Source organism: Pinus tabuliformis, chromosome 2_1 (assembly GCF_031772625.1).
Source record: "Pinus tabuliformis cultivar Carrire ecotype Pingquan chromosome 2_1, CPIR1, whole genome shotgun sequence".
Classification (NCBI taxonomy): domain Eukaryota; kingdom Viridiplantae; phylum Streptophyta; class Pinopsida; order Pinales; family Pinaceae; genus Pinus; species Pinus tabuliformis.
This window is the reverse complement of record NC_142299.1, coordinates 259,227,859-259,241,130: the sequence shown is the minus strand read 5'-3', so window position 1 is coordinate 259,241,130 and position 13,272 is coordinate 259,227,859. Positions and strand designations below refer to the sequence as shown.

The window sequence follows — 13,272 nt, the reverse complement described above, 5'->3', positions numbered from 1 at the left end:
TATCATTTATCTTCTAGTAGAGAGAAATGGGACATAAGGACTATTTTTAATTATATGTTTCTTTAACCCAACGTCTGTATATCATGTGGTTATAAGATTTTTGAACCATTAATTATTGATTATATAGAACTGTTTTCAAATTTTGCAATTGGAAAATAGGTGAAACTGTAAGCCATTACTTGGACTCATGACAACAAAGGTTTCTTTTCTATTCATTATTTAGTGCCCAAGTATGTACTATTCTTTAGAATATAGTGCTGGTTATGTACTTTATAGCAGTTTCTTATTTACTTTCTTCGATGGACTTATTTACTTTATCACAACATCTTAGTTACTTATGTTATTCCTTGACAGAGAAGGAGAAAGGCTAGATGCAGGGCAGAAGCAAATATCAATATTGATCATCAAGTGTTTTACCATTTCTTGGGCACTAATCAATCTTAAGAGAGGATATTCTCTTCTGGAAAGATTCAGAACATCCCAAGTGGCTATTTCTCTCTCAAATAACTAAATATGGAAAGGTTGGTAGAATATCTTGTGTTGTGTTTAAGATAAAATATGGCATCTTAGGTACTCTTTTAGATGGCTATTTCAATTTTATGGTTGTAAAATATCGTGTCTTTTTTTGCTTGGACTCGTGCATTCTTGTGCATATTTTTTATAATTTGTATTCTTGCATGCTTTTGTATTTTTTTTTGCACGCATTATTGTGCATATTTTTTATAATTTGTATTCTTGCATGCTTTTGTGGGGTCAGAACATATAATACTATTTCCCTAAGATCCAACTAGTTATATGGGTCATGTTTCTTGGTAATATTTTATTTGGCTTTGATGTTTTTCAAATATTAAAAAAAAGTGTAGCCTGTAAAAAAAAAAAAAAAATAATCTCCAAAATGATCCTATTCTTCTACCATCAATGATCATATGTTTCTGAAATTTTACCTAATGCAAATTTCTTACAATCTCTCAATCTACATTGTCTTTTTGTTGTTGTTGGTCCATCCACATTTTGGAAACTTTTAGCATTCTATTTGCTTGAACTTTTTGCACAATCTCTTTATTTTTCTTTTGTTCTCCAACACCCATATATTCTTTTTTCTTTTTTCCATGTAATTTGTTGTTGTATTTGATATCCACATTTTCACCCTTCCATATTTGATATCTTTCCTTAGGATTGCAAATTTTTAGCATTCTATTTGCTTGAACTTTTTGTACAATATCTTTATTTTTCTTTTTTCCATGTAAGAAAATTTCATTTTTACTGCTGATCTCGAAACAAAAATGCATTCTTCATATGCAATAGCACCAGAGAAAAAATAATTTTACTTTTTTTCAGCCTTATGTACCTAAATCCTCATGCTAATTGTCAACTTATTATACTTGCAAAAATATTGTGGCTATTCCAACCCATATCATGAAAATTGACTCAAATAACAGAAAATTTTGATTGATCATATTGATACATCTGCTCTACAAACTAGGTGACGTATACATAGGAGAAGATACTAACAAAGAAATCATATGGATAACCAAGTTTCAGTTGAAGTGTCCTCATCTGTCTCCAAGGAATGCAGCTTGATAGACACTAAGAGGAGACCCTCCTTACAAAGTTTGTTGCCCAATGTGAGACTTCTATTAAAACCGTGTTACAACAATAAGTTCAAATTGAATTTAGCTATATCAAGTTCAATTCATTTGCCTCTAACACCAATATGATGCATGTTCACTTAGGAGGATACTCAAAGACTTTGTTTATACAAATTAGTCCCCGTGAAAATGATAGGGGAGAAACTCTATGCTCACTGAACTTTTCCAGTAGAGTTTGAGGATTAGAGCTTGGTCCTACTTGGACGTAGCAAGATGTAAGATTTCACTATAGCATGGTCTTTACATTTTCTTGATATTTTTCTGCCTTTCAAAAATTGTCAAAGAAGCATTAATGAATTTTATATGCTATTGCATTGCAACATTTGGTGCAATTGCTAGTTAAGCACCAATTAGGATGGCTTAGGAAATATAGTAAAGCAAGGAGGAGGAAACCACACTTACATTTTTTTCTCATTGGCTCTAAGAACAAGACACTAAGTACATTGATTGGACCATCAGACCTCCTAGGATACATGTTTCAATTTCCAAGCTAATAGCAATAGTTAGAAACTATATGTTTAACCAATTGTTTGTGAAATATTATATATAGCTTAATCTTTCCCGTGACCTTCACGATTTATATACTATACTCTATAACCACTTTATAAGAACTTTGAAGTTGTTTCACATAATTCTTGTTAGATTGAGTGCCTTATGTTCAAAAAACATGAAAATAACATATCACTTAGCATGTTTCTAGCTTGCTACAACAACATAATGTCCTTTTCAAATTAGTGACAAGTTGGTACGTGGGTTAGTTATATGAACCATCTTTTAATGTTTTTTAATTTGAATTTTAGTGGTTGTAACATTTTACCTTGTTATAGTAAAATATATTGCATGTTTTTATTTGTCTATGTTGTTTATTTATTCTTAATTTTTAAATTGTTTTTAAGGAGATGATTAAAATCCTCTTTCACACAACCATATATTATAATCAACCACCTATTATTGATAGTCTATTACAAACAATCATCTATTATTAGTCTAGCTTTGTTGATAGTCTATTACTAGGACATAATAGGCTACAAATCACTATTAAAAAAAAACACTCTACTTTCCTTATACAACATATACACCTTGTATTCTTTTTGGCATTTCCTTCCTCCACTCCTCCACTTCGAGTTTTTAAAATTGGAACAAAGGTCTCTTAAACCATTGACGGTTTTTTTATTGGGCCCACCTATCCTTTAGCACCGTTTTCATTTCCAAGACTACATATCCTTCTGCATGTATAACTCTATATATATATATATATATATATATATATATATATATATATATATATAAATGTAGTTTTCAGGATTGCCATAACTCTTCATGTAATTCTTTAAAGTGTCAAGAAGGAGGTGGTTATTTCAATTTCAATGGACTGTGCGCTAACATGAATTAATCAATGATTTTGTAGTTTATTTTTAATTAAATGTTTTTTATATCAATTTATTTCAATGGTGAGATATTTATGGATTCACTGTTTTATATTGTCTCTAGAGAGAGAATGAATTAATCAATGATTTTGTAGTTTATTTTTAATTAAATGTTTTTTATATCGATTTATTTCAATGGTGAGATATTTCTGGATTCACTGTTTTATATTGTCTCTAGAGAGAGAATAGCTGGTATTAAAGACAATCCGAGTGTTGTCTACAGATAGACAAAAATGAAATTGTCTCCTATATTGTCTTAATAGAGACAATGTTTTAAGACAATAATTTGGTGAGATATTTCTGGATTCATTGTTTTATATTGTCTCTAGAGAGATAAAAGTGATCTTTAAATAAAATATTATTGTCTCTAGAGAGAGAATAGCTAGTATTAAAGACATATTGTCTTCATTGTTTTATATTGTCTCTAGAGAGATAAAAGTGATCTTTAAATAAAATATTATTGTCTCTAGAGAGAGAATAGCTAGTATTGTCTCTAGAGATAGAATAGCTAGTATTAAAGACATATTGTCTCTAATCCGAGTGTTGTGTCTAGAGAGAGAAATGAAATTGTCTCAAGAGAGACAAAAATGAAATTGTCTCAAGAGAGACAAAAATGAAATTGTTTCAAGATAGACAAAAATGAAATTGTCTCAAGAGAGAGAAAAATTCTTGTGTTATATATTATCTTTATAGAGACAATTTTTTAAGACAATAATCTTTAAAACAATAATTTAGTGCGATATTTTTGGATTCATTGTCTTATTGTTTTATATTGTCTTTAGAGAGAGAAAATTGATCTTTAAATAAAATATTTATTGTCTCTAGAGAGAGAATAGCTAGTATTAAAGACATATTGTCTCTAATCCGAGTGTTGTCTATAGAGAGACAAGTGAAATTGTCTCAAGAGAGACAAAAATGAAATTGTCTCCTAAGAGACAATAATTCTTGTGCTATATATTGTCTTTATAGAGACATTTTTTTAAGACAATACTCTTTAAGACTATAATTTAGTGAGATATTTCTGGATTCATTGTTTTATTGTTTTATATTGTCTCTAGAGAGAGAAAAGTGATCTTTAAATAAAATATTTATTGTCTCTAGAGAGAATAACTAGATTTATTGTTTTATATTGTCTCTAGAGAGAGAAAAGTGATCTTTAAATAAAATACTTATTGTCTCTAGAGAGAATAACTAGTATTAAAGACATATTGTCTCTAATCCGAGTGTTGTCTCTAGAGAGACAAAAATGAAATTGTCTCAAGAGACAAAAATTATTGTGTTATATATTGTCTTTATAGAGACAATAATCTTTAAGACAATAATTTTTGAGACACCCGCTTAAAGACAATATTTAAGACAATACACAAGTGTTTTTTTGTCTAAGACAATTTACCCAAAAATTATGTCAATATTGTCTTAAAACCCCTTTATGTAATAGTTTATGTAAGGAAAAAAATGGTTAAAAAAAGGGAGAAAACCTTTCAAAGTGATTAAGGAAAATAAAACTCACCCCAAACAAACCTCATATTGTTGTGTAGATATCAGAATATTTTTTTATATTAAAATACAAGGACAATTTTTTTATATTAAAAGACAAGGACAATGAGGAATTTACCTGTATTCATTACTTACATCTTTTTCCACCCTTCATATGTAAAGAAAAAAGTGGTTAAAAAAGAGAAAAACACCTTTCAAAGTGGTTAAGAAAATTAAAACTAACCCCAAAAAAACCTTATATAATTGTGTACATATCAAAATATTTTTACGCCGTAAGGCGTTTCCCTTTGAAATGAATTACCCCAGCCGATGCCGTGTCCTATTGTTGACCGTAGATTTGTGGTGTTAGACGATTGAATGATGTTGGATCGTTGATCCTCACACTGTCCTTTTGTCTCCCAACCCAATGGATAACATATTGTATGCCTTCGGCAGAGCAAAATCAGGATGCGGCCACCGTGCGTTTCAAATCTACTGTCAATCCACCACGCCCTATCTCACAATCAACAACGTGAGCTACAGGGTTTTGGGCTACAATCAAAACAGTATGAAAATCGCCAGTGGCACAGTTTTTACAGACTGTGGCATTCCGCAAGCTCCTGTTAATCTCACTGCCTCTCTGTTTAAACTTGCTGGTTCGTCCTACCAAAGTATAACCCTGGGAATAGGATGCCCGGCAATAGGAAATTTGCCTGTGCTCAATGTCCCAACAGGGGCGTTTGAAAGAAGCGCTCCATCCTCTACCTCCCATGGATACCCGAAAATTTCAGCCAGACTCCCATACTTATGCTTCCCTCTTGCAGGTCTGTCGCAGTACGAATTTCTTACCCCAAGCCAAACTCGTCCATGCCCACATCATATTAACTGGATTTAAGCTCAATAAATTCTTGGACACCAAAATTCTGATTGCGTATGCCAAGTGCGGGAGTCTGGTGCATGCGCGCCGAGTTCTAGAAGAGTTACCGCAACCAAATGTGGTCTCGTGGACAACAATGATCGCAGCTTACTCCAAATACGAGCATGATGACGAGGCTCTGGGATTGTTTTATCGAATGCAGCGATCCGGTATCAGACCAGATGAGTTCACGGTCGCCAGTGTTCTTCCGGCATGTGCTAGCATGGCAGTTCTGGAACACGGTAAGCAGATCCAAACCAATATCATTAGAAGTGGGTTTCTGTCTGATGTCTTTGTGGGCAGTGCTCTGATAGATATGTATATTAAATGTGGGTGTTTGCGGGATGCACGCAAAGTGTTTGGCGAAATGCCTGCACGAAATGTTGTTTCATGGAATACTATGATCACAGGGTATGCAGAGAATGGAAATCATGAAGAGGCATTGAGTCTATTTTGTGAGATGCAACAGGTTGGCGTTGGACCAGATGAATTCACCTTTGCCAGCGTCCTCCCTTCGTGTACCAATCTTGTGGCTTTGGAGCATGGCAGACAGGTCCATGAAGACATTATTAGGAAAGGGCTCCAGTCTGATGTCTATGTGAGAAGTGCCCTGGTAGACATGTATGCTAAATCTGGTAGCATAGAGGACGCTCGCAAATTCTTTGACAAATTGCATTTACGAGAAGGAGGCCCTGTGCATGTTTGAGCAGATGCAAGATCTTGGCATGAAGCCTGACCATGTTACCTTTGTTGGTGTTTTGTTTGCTTGCTGCCATGCGGGGCTAGTGGATGATGGGTGGCATTACTTTCATTGCATGAGTCGAGATTATCAAATTATGCCTAGAGTTGAGCACTATTGTTGCATGGTTGATCTCCTTGGTCGTTCTGGGAAGCTTAATGAAGCTCTAGACTTCATCAATAAAATGCCGACCAAACCCGAAGCTGCTTTGTGGGGAACTTTTCTCAGTGCTTGTAGAATCCATAAGAACATAAAGCTTGGAGAATATGCAGCAGAACGTGTTATTGAGTGTGACCCTGAAACTGCCTCCCACTATGTGGTATTATCAAACATCTACAGAGAGGCCGGTAGATGGAATGATGCTGAAAAAGTGCGAAAAGTTATGAAAGACAGAGGTATAAAAAAGATGCCAGGTTGTAGCTGGATTCAGGTCAATAAGACAGTACATGCTTTTGTTGTAGGAGATGGCTGAGACATGAGAAAGGGAACGTGCTGAAACCAGTTTTAAACCACACATGCCATAGACAATTATGAAGATCAGGAGTCATGTGGCTTGTATATATGTGAATCAAGGAGGCTATTGAAGTATGTGTTGACTGTTTTAACGGATTTTGGATTGGTGGTTAAGCTGGGGTGGTGATATTCCTCTACCAAGGTTCAAATCATCAGAGATATTTTTTGCCCTCGTGGACTGTTTTGACCATGTAAGTGCACCGTTGGGTACACCATTCCTTGCAGTTGGGGTAAGGTGCAAGTCTTTGGCAAGTTTGGCAAAACAGAATACCCCAGCTTAGCCAATAGGGTTAGGTGGAAGTCCTGGGCAACTTTGGCAAAACAGAATACCGCAGCTTAGCCAAAGGCTTTTAATTTGAATGTTACACCCAGAGTAGAGAGTAAACATGTTTGCCACATCTCAATAAATAAAAACAAGTTCAAGAAGAAAGGTATGTGGTGACTGCATTCTGCCACCGACTTCATCTCCATGACTTGCACAAAAGTTCCTTGCGCAGAACACCCAGTACTGTTGGTACTAGAAAGATGGACGGTGTTCTAGAAGAACATAGTGGAGACTCATGAAGGGAGCTTCAATCAGGACAGGAGGTAGATCAATTGTCTGAAATAGCTATCTAGGATTTCAAAAAAAAATTGTAATCCTATGGACTGAAGGGAGATCAATTGTTTGAAATAGCTCTCGCTAACAAATACGCGATCTTGTATAAATAAAAAGAGAGTACATATATAGATCTTCGTTTTTTCTGTTCTTCCTGTTTTGTTTTTCCCTTTTAATCCTTTACCGATTTTATCCATTTACTGGAGGAAAAAAATACCTGGTCACAATGTGTCTGTCTGATTTAGACTGGTAATTTTTTGTTTCAATAGCTATCGAATGCTGGAGGAAGGCTTATCATTGCAACTGATGGTGTTTGGGATGCATTGAGCTCTGAGAAGGCTGCAAATTGTTGCCGAGGCTTGCCAGCAGAACTTGCTGCAAAACAAATTGTTAAGGTACAAATACTGTTGACAAGGATAAGCGATCAATGTCACCATCTTTAAGTTTATTTTCTATCATAGCCTAACCGATTTAGCTGTAGGAGGCTTTGAGGATAAGAGGACTTAGGGACGACACTATATGCATTGTAGTGGATTTGATCCCACCTGAGAAATCCGCACCACCAGCTCCAGTTAAGAAGGAAGGCAAATTTAATAATTTAACTTGCAGTCTCTAATATTATTCAAATTGGCAACAATCTCAATTCAAATTCAACTCAGACTTTTGTGATACCGCTGATACAGAGATACAATATGACCATATAAAAGTTGATTTGGAAATATCATATGCAATAATTCTGGCACACTAACATATACAATTAATCAGTAAACTGCATGATGATAATGAATGCAACCTTTACATTACAGATATGGTCCAGCTTGATGATTGGGTGTTGTGCCGAATTTACAAGAAAAATGGTCATTCTCAGAGAGTACAAGGGGTAGAACGAGATGAATCACCAAGTGTAGATGAAGTGATGGCTTTAGATATAGACATTGTCCAGGAAATCTTTGAGGAGGGGTCAGCAATGCTCGCTGAAACTCTTTGGAGGAGTGCCTTTGTTCTGGTTGCCAGAGTTTGTCATTGTTGTCCGAACTAAGGGAAGTGCAGAACACCCAGGTATGGGTTTTGCTTGTAGAAGTGTTCCCACCTGGTCAATTATCCTCTTCTGGTTGGAAATATCCAACATCTTTCCAATACCTGTCTCTGTCACAGCCTGGTCTCAGGTTGAACGCATGAAGTGGTTCCAACTCTCATCAGTGTTTCATTCTCCTCTTGATGTCTGCAGTTTGTTTCGATTCCAACTTCATCTCTATGATAACCATCTCTGTCACAGTGTTTTCTCGAGTTGAACGCATTAAGTGGTTCCAACTCAAATCAATGTTCCATTCTCCTCTTGATGTTTGCAGTTTGTCTCGATTCCAACTTCATTTCTATGATAACCATCTCTGTAACAGCGTGGTCTCGAGTTGAATGCATGAAGTGGTTCCAACTCATATCAGTGTTCCATTGTTCCCTCGACGTCTGTAGCTCATCTCAATTAGTTACCATTCCACATCATCTCTTGGAGCTTTGCCATGGCTTCCTTCTTGATTTCCCACATTATTTCTCTAAGATTAGATTTGAAAGCCATTTTCTCCACCGTTCCATTCATAAGGCTCCCCACAATTCTAGCCAGCGATTTGTGGATCCTCTGCTTGGATGGACTGTCTACAAAATGCGATTGTCTTCTCATTCCAAGTCTATCCTTCTCTAGTAACCAGGGTGGGCGTCCCCCCCCTGGCTCAATCCCATCTTAATCATCTCTGCAACCCTTGTTCAAGAGCCTTTCCGAGTCTATAGGTCTGCTATGGAGCATTTGGAGGCTCTGCCCTTGGGCCTCCTTTCCTTCCCTTAACCTGCCACAATCTCCCAAGTGCCAATTCAAAAATAGTTCAGACCTATGTCACAAGGTTCACCGAACTTCAACTTTGAGGTTCAAAATTCAGCAAACCTGAATTTTTTTTTGTGAGGTTTAGCAAACCTCATCGAACCTCTGGGTCATTACCATTTCCATGGTTCAAGCTCATAACATCATGTCGCAGCTCACACTTGTAGTCCATCCAAAATTCGGCAAACCTAAATTTTCTTTTGGGGTTTGGCAAACCTCATCGAACCTCTGGGTCATTGACCAATTCCATGGTTCAAGCTCATAATTTGATGTCACAGCTCACACTTGTAGTTCATTCTTGCAGTTTCGAAGTCCATGATAGCATTTTTTATGTTTATTGATGTTGATTTCTTACTATCTTGTGCTATATAGCGAACCTCATCAAGAAATTCAAACTCGAATCAAACCTAATCATTATTGAACCTGAACTTGAACCCCAAACCATGTGACTTAGGTTCAGACCAAAGCAAGAAAGTGGCAAACCTCAGAGAATTTTCAGGCGTAAAGCATAGAATGAAAATTATGACTAGATTACTCATCCATAATCACAATTTATTGCCAGATTGAGGATGTTATTACGCTGGGGTGGTGTTTGGTTGAACACCAGATCTGCCTGCTTTGGGGCTCTCAAGCATAGTCTATTTTGCTTCCATTAGAGCTCTCAATTTACCTGAGTATATGTGTCCATTGTTATCTATTTTGTGTAGACTGCTAACATATCTGCAGTACTGGCTCTGATTCATCAGCAATTCTGTTGGTGCCTGCTGTCTACAACTGAGTTGATAATTATGGCATTTTTCTTTGGAATATTTGCTTCATTAATTTATCTCTAAATGGTGAATTTACTTCAAAATTATGATATTATTGGGTCTTTGTTAATGGTGGTCAAGCTGGATATCACTAGTTTTTCGAATTGGATTGAAACTTGAAAGTTATGATCTTTCTAGGTATTTTATATTGGTTTGTGTTTTCTAAATGTATATGTTTTTGACAAGTTGGGTAGACGATCATACTATTTGTATGTTGAAATTTCTATGGATTTTTCATGGTTGTGGTGTGTCTGTATATAGTTATATATTGTTGAAAACTAGACAAGCTATAGGAATTTAACCTAAGACCTGTCCTCAAGCAATTAGCTGCTCTATCAATGAGATAGATGCCCCTTCATGACAGGCACCCTTAAGGTTCAATATAAAGTTGCGGATTGCTACCTCTGAAACCCACCCTGTTATCCCCTTTAACACACTTTGGTAAAAACTTGACAGGCTAGGAATTGAATTGAAAACTTGCCCTTTAAACAAGTGTTTTCTCTACCACTAACCTGTGTGGTGCTTTGTGATAGGTACCATTAGCAGTTTGATCTAAAGGTGTTGATTGCAACCTTTGACATATATGTGCTATTGGTGAATAGGGTTGAAAATGTGGGCCAAAATCTATTCATATTTTTGGTATTTGTCACAATTATTGGGTGGTGTGAAGTGAAAACTATGTTGATTGTGTTGGAGTTTATATCAGATTCTATCATTCTTGTAGTGTATCTGCTATTAGTGTATGCATCACCTATGAGTGAACTTTGTTGGAAATTACAAAGTTCTGTTTTAGGTTTCTGCTATTGGTTATCAGGTTAAAAAGAATAGTTTTGTGTTATTTGTTTCTGGTATGATTAAAACTACTATTTAAAAAATTATGCAATTCCTTTGTAGGTCCCTTATTGGTGGATTGGTATTTGTCACAATTATTGGTGGTGTGAAGTGAAAACTATGATGGTTGTGTTGGAGTTTATATCAGATTCTATCATTCTTGTAGTGTATCTGCTATTAGTGTATACATCACCCATGAGTGAAATTTGTTGGAAATTACGAAGTTTTCTTTTAGGTTTCTACTATTGGTTATCAGGTTAAAAAGAATAGTTTTGTATGCATCACCCATGAGTGAACTTTGTTGGAAATTAGGAAGTTTTCTTTTAGATAGCCATTTCCAGCTTAGCATCCTTGCAGTAGATTATGTTTTGTAAACACAGACTTATCATTGGATTCAGAACAAAACATGATAAATTGTATCTGAGTTGTTGCTTCTTGAATGTGGACAATCTTTGTGGATTTGGTATGTTATTTATACTGAGGTAAGAGAAGTCCAAAGGAGGCCTTTTTCTGTTATGGCCTTGTATATCTTTGTCTCAGCTACGAAGGATTAAATCCTTGCTTTTCCATGTGATGTACTGAAATAAAAACTAGCTGTAGAGAATATTGTAGAATGCATCTTGTTGCAAGTCCGTCATGCTAATAATTGCGTATTTGACATTGCAGGCTGGGCTCGGAATATACGGTGCAGACAGTATCAGGATTTTTTGCTTGTGCTGTCTGTCAAACTGACATCACACCTAGTGAGGGAATTTCTGTGCATGCTGGCCTTCAGATAAGGATTTTGCAGCATGGGGTCAAAACTTTGTTGATGACAAGCATCGCATTTTGTTGACGACACTACATGCATTGTACTGGATTTGATCCCACCTGAGAAATCTGCACCACCAGCTCCAGTTAAGAAGGAAGGCAAATTTAAGAATTTTTTCAGAAGGAAATCCACTGATTCATCGTCTAAGTCAGTTGAAAAGCAGCAAAATATAGACATTGTCCAGGAAATCTTTGAGGAGGGGTCAGCAATGCTCGCTGAAAGGTAGATAGCCATATCCAGCTTAGCATCCTTGCAGTAGATTATGTTTTGTAAACTCAGTCTTATCATTGGATTCAGAACAAAGCATGATAAATTGTATCTGAGTTGCTGCTCCTTGAATGTGGACAATTTATGTTTACAAATTTTTATTAAAATTGGATAATTGTGTTGCAAATTTGAATTGTGTCTATGCATGAGTAATCCCTGCTTATATTTTGGCACTTTTGAATTTTCAATTTTTCAATCTAGTTTTTTTAAAATAATCTTTTTCTTGTTAACAGATTTAGTTTATACTCGGTTCAGCCTTAGTAAAAGCATTAATCTATTTTTATGTGTTTTTTGGGTTCTAGGCATTTAATATAGATGGTGTTTCATTCCTTTTAGGATTTGGTTTGTTATTTATACTAAGGTAAGAGAAGTCCAAAGGAGGCCTTTTTCTGTTATCTCCTTGTATATATTTGTCTCAGCTACGAAGGATTAAATCCTTGGTTTTCCATGTGATGTACTGAAATAAAAACTAGCTGTAGAGAATATTGTAGAATGCATCTTGTTGCAAGTCACGTTGGGCTCGGAATATACGGTGCAGACAGTATCAAGATTGTTCGCTTGTGCTGTCTGTCAAACTGACATCACACCTAGTGAGGGCATTTCTGTGCATGTTGGCCTTCAGATCAGGATTTTGCAGCATGGGGTCAAAACTTTGTTGATGATAAGCATCGCCTTTTGCGCATCATAGATCCTACTCTTCGACCAGAGGTTGAAGGAAGGGTTGAAATCTCAGTGTCTGTGGGGATTGCATTGAATTGTGATTCTGCTTCCCCTCAAAAGAGACCATCAATGATGGAGGTATTGCATTTTCTAGAAAAAATTCCATCATCCACAACCGATTAACCAATTCTTTCTTCCTATGTAGCATCCTTGCTTTGACATAAGTCGAACAGAGATGAGGATTAACACCCACATTCCATATTCAACAGCTCTACTTAGACATTGACATAACTCATATAGACATCTCTATGATTGGGACTCAGCAACAGACAAACTCTGCTGTCAACTGAGCAGCTTATGAAATGGCCAGAGTCTTCTTAAAAATTTCAATATTTCTACAATTGAGGATTGTAGGAATGGATTTTATCCATTTACTGGAGGAAAAACATACCTGGTCACAATGTGTCTGTTTGATTTAGACTGGTAATTTTTTGTTTCAATGGCTATCGAATGTTGGAGGAAGGCTTATCATTGCCACTGATGGTGTTTGGGATGCATTGAGCTCTGAGAAGGCTGCAAATTGCTGTCGAGGCTTGCCAGCAGAACTTCCTGCAAAACAAATTGTTAAGGTACAAATACTGTTGAAAAGGATAAGTGATTGATGTCACCATCTTTAAGTTTATTTTCTATCATAGCCTAATCGGTT

The 13,272-nt window shown here is 36.0% G+C and overlaps 1 protein-coding gene across 4 annotated transcripts; it reads left to right on the top strand.

The window, feature by feature from the left end:
• Positions 1–4,954: 4,954 nt before the first annotated feature.
• Positions 4,955–11,859, top strand: LOC149199720 (putative pentatricopeptide repeat-containing protein At3g13770, mitochondrial). 4 transcript variants are annotated; one of them, XM_089402531.1, is made up of 3 exons: positions 5,455–5,710; positions 7,588–7,713; positions 11,495–11,565. In XM_089402531.1, the coding sequence occupies exons 1-3, from the start codon at positions 5,594–5,596 to the stop codon at positions 11,558–11,560; spliced, it is 309 nt and encodes a 102-aa protein (XP_089258657.1). In that variant the 5' UTR covers positions 5,455–5,593; the 3' UTR covers positions 11,561–11,565. The 4 variants fall into 4 exon arrangements, 3 of the variants coding, with proteins under 3 accessions (XP_089258655.1, XP_089258656.1, XP_089258657.1); XM_089402529.1 differs by lacking the exon at positions 7,588–7,713 and having other exon boundaries at positions 4,955–5,710; positions 11,495–11,859; XM_089402530.1 differs by lacking the exons at positions 7,588–7,713; positions 11,495–11,565 and adding an exon at positions 5,938–6,018 and having other exon boundaries at positions 4,957–5,710.
• Positions 11,860–13,272: the final 1,413 nt, after the last annotated feature.